The sequence below is a fragment of the Melanostigma gelatinosum genome (assembly GCF_949748355.1).
Source record: "Melanostigma gelatinosum genome assembly, chromosome: 6".
Classification (NCBI taxonomy): domain Eukaryota; kingdom Metazoa; phylum Chordata; class Actinopteri; order Perciformes; family Zoarcidae; genus Melanostigma; species Melanostigma gelatinosum.
The window spans coordinates 102,354-112,500 of NC_136639.1; the positions used below are offsets into that span (position 1 = coordinate 102,354).

The 10,147-nt window shown below is 44.3% G+C and overlaps 1 protein-coding gene across 1 annotated transcript in view; it reads right to left on the minus strand.

Moving 5' to 3' along the window:
* Positions 1–10,147, minus strand: part of LOC306778306 (formin-binding protein 1-like) — a 29,556-nt gene that overhangs the window by 15,226 nt on the left and 4,183 nt on the right. The window contains exons 3-11 of the mRNA XM_079269771.1: positions 8,212–8,262; positions 7,882–8,029; positions 5,515–5,577; positions 4,871–4,966; positions 4,514–4,528; positions 4,031–4,159; positions 2,346–2,492; positions 1,385–1,561; positions 1,028–1,243 (exon numbers count right to left, since the gene is read on the minus strand). Of these exons, the coding sequence (XP_079125897.1) occupies positions 1,028–1,243; positions 1,385–1,561; positions 2,346–2,492; positions 4,031–4,159; positions 4,514–4,528; positions 4,871–4,966; positions 5,515–5,577; positions 7,882–8,029; positions 8,212–8,262 (1,042 nt within the window). The remainder of the gene's footprint in view (positions 1–1,027; positions 1,244–1,384; positions 1,562–2,345; positions 2,493–4,030; positions 4,160–4,513; positions 4,529–4,870; positions 4,967–5,514; positions 5,578–7,881; positions 8,030–8,211; positions 8,263–10,147) is intronic.

Sequence of the window (10,147 nt, forward strand, 5' to 3'; positions counted from 1 at the left end):
GAGCTGCATCATAGTGATGAAGAGTAGAGCAGCGTCATAGTGATGAAGAGTAGAGCTGCATCATAGTGATGAAGAGTAGAGCAGCGTCATAGTGATGAAGAGTAGAGCTGGGTCACCTTCATCACCTCTGAGTTACAGCATCATAGTGATGAAGAGTAGAGCTGGGTCATAGTGATGAAGAGTAGAGCAGCGTCATAGTGATGAAGAGTAGAGCTGCATCATAGTGATGAAGAGTAGCGCTGCATCATAGTGATGAAGAGTAGAGCTGCATCATAGTGATGAAGAGTAGAGCTGCATCATAGTGATGAAGAGTAGAGCTGCATCATAGTGATGAAGAGTAGAGCTGCATCATAGTGATGAAGAGTAGAGCAGCATCATAGTGATGAAGAGTAGAGCTGCATCATAGTGATGAAGAGTAGAGCTGCATCATAGTGATGAAGAGTAGAGCTGCATCATAGTGATGAAGAGTAGAGCTGCATCATAGTGATGAAGAGTAGAGCTGCATCATAGTGATGAAGAGTAGAACAGCATCATAGTGATGAAGAGTAGAACAGCATCATAGTGATGAAGAGTAGAGCTGCATCATAGTGATGAAGAGTAGAGCTGCATCATAGTGATGAAGAGTAGAACAGCATCATAGTGATGAAGAGTAGAGCTGCATCATAGTGATGAAGAGTAGAACAGCATCATAGTGATGAAGAGTAGAGCTGCATTCACATGCTCTGACTGTCATGAAGACAGACATTTAGCTGAAACGTGCTGAAACATGTTCTTCCTGTTTCACAGCAGTGGAACGTTTCACATACAGTCACACACTGAGCACAGATATAGAAGAGATAGAACTGCTGCTGTGTGAAGGGAATACTGCTGTTAAAAAGCACCTGATGTGTTTACAGTGTTTACAAACCAAATGTTATTGCCCTTTAGTTCATATAGCAGTACTTTTAAAATAAAAGTGCACAATACACTACTTTTGAATTCATTATTGAACTTTGCCATAACAATGCGATTAATCGTTGCCCAGCACTAATAAATATACATGAGTGTGTACCCCTCTCTTGAGGCTGCGCAGACACTGCTTCCTGGTTCTGGAGCCAGAGCTCATGAGGTCATTCAGCCGCTGTGCGATTGGTTCTCTGGAGGCAGGGGGCGGGGACTGGGGACTGTTGGCTACTCCCCCAGGTGAAGGTGAGGTCGGGGGTGGAGGGGGAGGCTGCCGGGGGGAGGAGAGGAGGGTCAACAGCTGGAGAGAGAGAGAAGTGTGGTGAGTACAGGTGACTCCTCCAGGTGTGTGTACCTGTCGTGTGTGTGTGTGTGTGTGTGTGTGTGTGTGTGTGTGTGTGTGTGTGTGTGTGTGCGTGCGTGCGTGCGCGCATGTGTGTACCTTGTTTTTCCGGATGAAGGGCCAAAGCTTCCTGCTGTGTCTCCGCCCCTCCATTCGGTTGTCTAGGTAACTAGATTCAGAGATGCTCCTCCTCATGGTGGAGCTGTAGTCATCAAACTCTACGTCACCTGGAGGGTCGAAGCCCGATTTATACACCTCCACCACCTGCTGGGTGTCCTACACACACACACACACACACACACACATCTGTGACGACCCTCTCACTCTGCTGGCTGTGTTCCTGGTGGGAGGAGTCACCTGCACCAATCAACCAATCAACCAATGATCTGATTGGAGCCTCTGATTGGAAGGCAATAAAAGACAGCCTTCTGGGAGTCTATCGCTCTCACTCAGCAGGGCTGCTACGCCAGCCTAATCATTCGTTTGTTATGAAGAAGTTGTGCAGCTAATAAACTGTTTGGTGTTAGAAATCTGTGTGGCCTCCCTTTTTGTTGCCAGCCTTGAGCCAGGTGGTAACACATCAGAATACATGAACCCTTTGAAACATTCAGGTGTCACATTGACATAAACCAAATCACATTGAAGAAAACAATGAATGTGTTGAAAGTAGCAGTTATCAGTGAATGTTCCAGTGAGAAAGGGTCTCTGGTGCTTCTAACCCTAAACCAACCCTAACCCTACACAAGAGAACCTCAGGAACTAAGTTGGATTGGACTTTTGTAGGCTTCAAGAAGACTATGTTCAGACAGACAGACAGACAGACAGATGGATAGAGATAGACAGGAGTGACCTGGTCCACTAAGACCTGGTCCACAACGCCTGGTCTAATAAGACCTGGTCTATTAAGACCAGGTCTTTCGGGACACTCTTAAGGTTGAACAAAGACCTCTATGGTTCAGCACTTTATACCTACGTTGAGCGTGATCTTGTTCTGTGGTTCGTTTCAACAGGAACCAGAATCTCCACTGAACTACCAGATTTGAGCCCAGTTGAGACTCACCATCCTGGGCTGGATTCCCTCTGCAGCATCCATCATGACATCCAGACAGCGACTCGCAACAGGAAGAACCTTTCTCTCAGCTTCAGCTGATGAACGCATCGCGTTACAGATTCTCTCAATGCGCCGCTCCTCCATGTCCTGGATCCGCTGAAAACACAGAAAAATGAATATACTTAGTGTATAACTGGTACCAGAGTGTGGTACTGTTGTTTTACCTGGTATATAACTGGTACCAGAGTGTGGTACTGTTGTTTTACCTGGTATATAACTGGTACCAGAGTGTGGTACTGTTGTTTTACCTGGTATATAACTGGTACCAGAGTGTGGTACTGTTGTTTTACCTGGTATATAACTGGTACCAGAGTGTGGTACTGTTGTTTTACCTGGTATATAACTGGTACCAGAGTGTGGTACTGTTGTTTTACCTGGTATATAACTGGTACCAGAGTGTGGTACTGTTGTTTTACCTGGTATATAACTGGTACCAGCGTGTGGTACTGTTGTTTTACCTGGTATATAACTGGTACCAGCGTGTGGCACTGTTGTTTTACCTGGTATATAACTGGTACCAGAGTGTGGTACTGTTGTTTTACCTGGTATATAACTGGTACCAGCGTGTGGCACTGTTGTTTTACCTGGTATATAACTGGTACCAGAGTGTGGCACTGCTGGTTTACCTGGTATATAACTGGTACCAGAGTGTGGTACTGTTGTTTTACCTGGTATATAACTGGTACCAGAGTGTGGTACTGTTGTTTTACCTGGTATATAACTGGTACCAGAGTGTGGCACTGCTGGTTTACCTGGTATATAACTGGTACCAGAGTGTGGCACTGCTGGTTTACCTGGTATATAACTGGTACCAGAGTGTGGTACTGTTGTTTTACCTGGTATATAACTGGTACCAGAGTGTGGTACTGTTGTTTTACCTGGTATATAACTGGTACCAGAGTGTGGTACTGTTGTTTTACCTGGTATATAACTGGTACCAGGGTGTGGTACTGTTGTTTTACCTGGTATATAACTGGTACCAGCATGTGGTACTGTTGTTTTACCTGGTATATAACTGGTACCAGAGTGTGGTACTGTTGTTTTACCTGGTATATAACTGGTACCAGCGTGTGGCACTGTTGTTTTACCTGGTATATAACTGGTACCAGAGTGTGGTACTGTTGTTTTACCTGGTATATAACTGGTAACAGAGTGTGGTACTGTTGTTTTACCTGGTATATAACTGGTACCAGAGTGTGGTACTGTTGTTTTACCTGGTATATAACTGGTACCAGCGTGTGGCACTGTTGTTTTACCTGGTATATAACTGGTAACAGAGTGTGGTACTGTTGTTTTACCTGGTATATAACTGGTACCAGCATGTGGTACTGTTGTTTTACCTGGTATATAACTGGTACCAGCATGTGGTACTGTTGTTTTACCTGGTATATAACTGGTACCAGGGTGTGGTACTGTTGTTTTACCTGGTATATAACTGGTACCAGAGTGTGGCACTGCTGGTTTACCTGGTATATAACTGGTACCAGAGTGTGGCACTGCTGGTTTACCTGGTATATAACTGGTACCAGAGTGTGGTACTGTTGTTTTACCTGGTATATAACTGGTACCAGAGTGTGGTACTGTTGTTTTACCTGGTATATAACTGGTACCAGAGTGTGGTACTGTTGTTTTACCTGGTATATAACTGGTACCAGAGTGTGATAGTGCTGGTGCTGGTCCTGGTTAAACTGGTTTAAACTGGTCACATAGTCTTTCCTGGACTCTTCAGCAGCTTGTTTTTTCTGTTGAGCCGTCTGCCGAGCCTGAAACCAGGAGAGGATTTTATACAAAATATGTTAATACACATTGTTAAAATTATTTTGTGTCCCAGTGGTGTGCATCACTTTTTAGTGTCGCCTGGTTTACATTGTTGTGTGAGCTACGTGCAGCGTTTCTGTATTTGTAAGTTTCCTAATTTTAAAGTATATTTTTTTAATGCTGCCCATTTGTTGTCACATTATCTATTTGAAACATTGGGCTCATAGGGCCACTGTAAATAACTGTAATAACTGTAAATAACTATAATACTGTAAACGTCTTCTCAAACACTCCAAAATAATAAAAAACAAATGGAATACATATATTGAGTTTAAAATAATGATGTGAAAGGAACTTACCTTCAGTGAGCAGCGCTGACAGACAGACAGACAGGAGTGCAGATTAGTTAGATATCAGCACTGATGTTTCACCAAAATAAAAGTTGACCTCTGACATTGTTGATGAGGTCAGTTTCACTTTGGAACAGATCAGATATATCAGATAACCCTGCTACCCACTTACCCACAGTCGCCCTCAGATATGTGAGATACAGGAAGTAATATCAGCTTCATTCATTCACACATTCATTGGCTCATTAACAGCTGTGTGATCATTAGGATCAATAACATGTTGATGGAACTCAGAATAAGATCAGTACTATCAACAGAACTACAGTGTAAAGTACACAAAGTACAACAGTACTCTCAGCTATCCACCTTCTCTCCGTCTGTCTTGTTGTCCAGGTCGATTCTGTCGGAGACTTGCTGAGCTCGCTCCGCCTCCTTACAGTCACGCTCATACCGACGTTTACTCTGCTCAGCAAAATGACAACAAGTAAACAAAAGAGAAATAAAACCGTCACGCAGAATTCTAATTCAGTCTTTATGTTGTGAATGTGGGCGGAGTTAGAAGTGTAGTGTTTGTGGGCGGGTCAACATGTGTTGGTGGGCGGGGTTAGAGGCGTGCCGTTTGTGGGCGGGTCAACAGGTGGTGGTGGGCGGAGTTAGAGGCGTGCCGTTTGTGGGCGGGTCAACAGGTGGTGGTGGGCGGAGTTAGAGGCGTGCCGTTTGTGGGCGGGTCAACAGGTGGTGGTGGGTGGGGTTAGAGGGGTCACTTTTTGGGCGGGTCAACATGTGTTGGTGGGTGGGGTTAGAGGGGTAACTTTTTTGGGCGGGTCAACATGTGGTGGTGGGCGGAGTTAGAGGCATGGCATTTGTGGGCGGGTCAACAGGTGTTGGTGGGTGGGGTTAGAGGCGTAGAGTTTGTGGGTGGGTCAACAGGTGGTGGTGGGTGGGGTTAGAGGTGTAGAGTTTGTGGGTGGGTCAACAGGTGTTGGTGGGCGGGGTTAGAGGTCACTCACAGATTCAAGTTGTTTCCAGGAGCTCTCAATGTGCTGCTGGGTACGGCGGCCATCTTGGAAATGCTGCAACAACAAAACAAAAAATGAACTGGTCAACACATTTCTATTTCATTATTCAGACTTCTTCATCATCTTTAACGAGTTTATATTTCATTTCATATTTTATTATGTCTTTGTTTTTCATTTAGAAATGAGAGATTAAGTCTTATTTTCCATGTTTGTTGTTTTTGTATTTATTCTAACGGAAAAGACCTCTCCTCAGACGCTGGTCACCTCAACATTCTCATTCTCCTCGACCTCGAATCCACCTCGAATCCTCCCTCAACATCACTGGAACTGCTCTCTCCTGGACAAAATAATATCTTACAAACAGACAACAGTTCATCAGCATCAACAACTGCACCTCCTCCTCTGTCTCAAGGCGTTCCCCAGGGTTCAGTGCTTGGTCCTCTTCTGTTCATCCTCTACTTGCTCCCTCTTGGTAACATCATCCGTCACCATCGGCTCCACTTCCACTGCTACGCCGATGATGTCCAGCTCTACATCTCCACAAAGGCCATTACCACTGCTACTCACTCCACTCTCACCAGCTGCCTCACTGACATTACATCATGGATGCAAACCAACTTCCTCAAACTGAACTGTGATAAATCTGACATGATCATCATTGGTCCCAAATCCCTCACGAGGCAAGGCAAGTTTATTTGTATAGCACATTTCAACAACAAGGTAATTCAAAGTGCATCACATAAAACCATGAAAAACACAAGGCAAAAGAAAAGGAGATTTAAAAACAATTAAGAACAGTCATTGAAACACGAAAAACAGTCATTAACACTAAAAAGGAGTGTAATGCAGTGTTCACGGGTTAGGTATGTAATCTACTCGCGCTGCAAATTCGCGCCGCGTTTGGTGTGAACGCGCTATAAGAAATAAAATACAACACTAAAATTCAGGAAATGTATTAATATCCTTGAATGTGGATGAATTAAAGGCAGCAAACAGTCTTCAGTCCTGATTTAAGGAGCTGAGGGTCTCAGCAGACCTGCAGCTTTCTGGGACTTTGTTCCAGATATGTGGAGCAAAACAACTGAACGCTGCTTCTCCATGTTTAGTTCTGACTCTGGGAACAGATAGTAGACCGGTCCCAGACGACCTGAGGGGTCGGGATGGTTCATAAGCTAGCAGGAGATCAAAGATGTATTTTGGCCCTAAACCATTCAGTGCTTTGTAAACCAACAGCAGGATTTTAAAGTCTTTATAGTCTTTGCTGGACAGGAAGCCAGTGCAAAGACCTCAGAACTGGAGTGTCAATAAAACCGGTCACAACTTCTGCCTCACCATCGACAACTCCACTCTGTCTCCCTCCCCACACATCCGCAACCTCGGAGTCATGTTGGACAGCAACCTCTCCTTTGAACACCACGTCAAACAAATCACCAGAACTGCCTTTTTCCACTTAAAAAACATGGCCCGTCTCCGCCCATCACTCTCCTCATCTGCTGCTGAAACTCTGATCCACGCCTTCATCACCTCCAGAATTGACTACTGGAACAGCATTCTTCACGGCACATCATCCAAAATCCTAAATAAACCAGTACATCCAGAACTCTGCTGCTCGCCTGCTCACCCACACCGCTCCCGTGATCACATCACCCTGTTCTCCAGAACCTCCACTGGCTCCCCGTCCCACAACGGATCCAATACAGAGTCCTTCTCCTCACTCATGAAGCCCTCCACAATCAGACCCCCTCCTACCTCACCGACCTGCTTCACCACCACACTCCATCCCGTCGGCTCCGCTCCTCTGATGCCTCCTGTCCCTTCCACTCAGGACCAAGCACCGGACATGGACAGAGCCTTCTCCAGAGCTGCCCCCTCCCTCCCCAAACACATTCAAGACTGACTGACCTTTCCATATTCAAATCACAACCCACCTAATCACTGCTTTTAATGTGTGACCGACAGTGTGTTTTACGTTTTTAGTGTATAGCTTTTATATCTGATGATTTTAATTCAAAGTGTCTTTGAGTACTCTGAAAAGTGCTCTATATAAAATGTATTATTATTATCATCATTATTATTATTATAAATGAGCAAGATCGGTGAAAAGAGATGGTGTCTTCAGCGAGACCAGCTGAAGACACCATCTCACTTTGTGATGACAGAAAGATGCTTGCTGCTGCTTTATCATTTATTTATATATGTTATATCATTTTTGACCACATGAGGGTTTGAACGCAGGATTGACAGATTGTTTGCAAACATAAACTAAATGATATATTGCGCCTCTGAAACCTTTACTATCGTCACTGAGCTGTTTCTCAGGGTTGATGTTCCTCATTCCCTGTTTGCTTGTTTACTCACAGTCTTCCTCTCAGCCTTTACTTCCTGTGTGTATCGTGTCAGCTCACACACGATCTGTGTGTTGAGGTTCTCAGCGAGTTCTTCTCTCTGAACGGCGAGTTCACTCAACTGACGGAGAGTTGCTGAAAACGCCAAACACCAGCTGTACCTGCAACAACCAATGAGAAGCCAGCTATACCTTAGTGAACCAATCACACACCTTAAAGCTGCTGTCTCATGAACATATTACCTCCACCTGTCGATGTTGTTATTGTCACTCTACACATCACACATTCATTCTCACTGAGGCACATTTATAGAGAATATTGAGAGAGAAACATGTCAGCTGACCTGCTCTCATCCTCTCTGCTCCTCTTGGGATGATACTTCTTAGAGAGACTCCTGCAGACAGACAGGAGGACAAGTTTCTATGAATAAATTAATTCATATACATACAGGAGATGTGTAGGTAACATACAGGTGACGTAAAGCTAACACACAGGTGACGTAAAGGTAACACACAGGTGACGTAAAGGTAACACACAGGAGACGTAAAGGTAACACACAGGAGACGTAAAGGTAACACACAGGAGACGTAAAGGTAACACACAGGAGACGTAAAGGTAACACACAGGAGACTTAAGGGTAACACACAGGAGACGTAAAGGTAACACACAGGTGACGTAAAGGTAACACACAGGTGACGTAAAGGTAACACACAGGTGACGTAAAGGTAACACACAGGAGACGTAAAGGTAACACACAGGAGACGTAAAGGTAACACACAGGAGACGTAAAGGTAACACACTGGAGACGTGTAGGTAACATACAGGTGACGTAAAAGTAACATACAGGTGACGTAAAGGTAACATACAGGTGACGTAAAGGTAACATACTGGAGACGTGTAGATAACATACAGGTGACGTAAAAGTAACATACAAGTGACGTAAAGGTAACATACAGGTGACGTAAAGGTAACATACTGGTGACGTAAAGGTAACATACAAGTGACGTAAAGGTAACATACTGGAGACGTAAAGGTAACACACAGAAGACGTAAAGGTAACACACAGGTGACGTAAAGGTAACACACAGGTGACGTAAAGGTAACACACAGGTGACGTAAAGGTAACACACAGGTGACGTAAAGGTAACACACAGGTGACGTAAAGGTAACACACAGGTGACGTAAAAGTAACATACAGGTGACGTAAAGGTAACACACAGGTGACGTAAAGGTAACACACAGGTGACGTAAAGGTAACACACCGGTGACGTAAAGGTAACATACAGGTGACGTAAAGGTAACATACAGGTGACGTAAAGGTAACATACAGGTGACGTAAAGGTAACATACAGGTGACGTAAAGGTAACACACCGGAGACGTAAAGGTAACACACAGGTGACGTAAAGGTAACACACAGGTGACGTAAAGGTAACATACTGGAGATGTAAAGGTAACACACAGGAGACGTAAAGGTAACACACAGGTGACGTAAAGGTAACATACTGGAGACGTGTAGGTAACATACAGGTGACGTAAAAGTAACATACAGGTGACGTAAAGGTAACATACAGGTGACGTAAAGGTAACACACTGGAGACGTAAAGGTAACACACAGGAGACGTAAAGGTAACACACAGGTGACGTAAAAGTAACACACAGGTGACGTAAAGGTAACATACAGGAGACGTAAAGGTAACACACAGGTGACGTAAAAGTAACACACAGGTGACGTAAAGGTAACACACAGGTGACGTAAAAGTAACACACAGGAGACGTAAAGGTAACACTGGAGACGTGTAGGTAACATACAGGTGACGTAAAAGTAACATACAGGTGACGTAAAGGTAACATACAGGTGACGTGTAGGTAACATACTGGAGACGTGTAGGTAACATACAGGTGACGTAAAGGTAACATACAGGTGACGTAAAGGTAACATACAGGTGACGTAAAAGTAACATACAGGTGACGTAAAGGTAACATACTGGAGACGTGTAGGTAACATACAGGTGACGTAAAAGTAACATACAGGTGACGTAAAGGTAACATACAGGTGACGTAAAGGTAACATACAGGTGACGTAAAGGTAACATACAGGTGACGTGTAGGTAACATACTGGTGACGTAAAAGTAACATACAGGTGACATAAAGGTAACATACAGGTGACGTAAAGGTAACATACTGGAGATGTGTAGGTAACACACAGGTGACGTAAAGGTAACATACAGGTGACGTAAAGGTAACATACTGGAGACGTGTAGGTAACATACAGGTGAC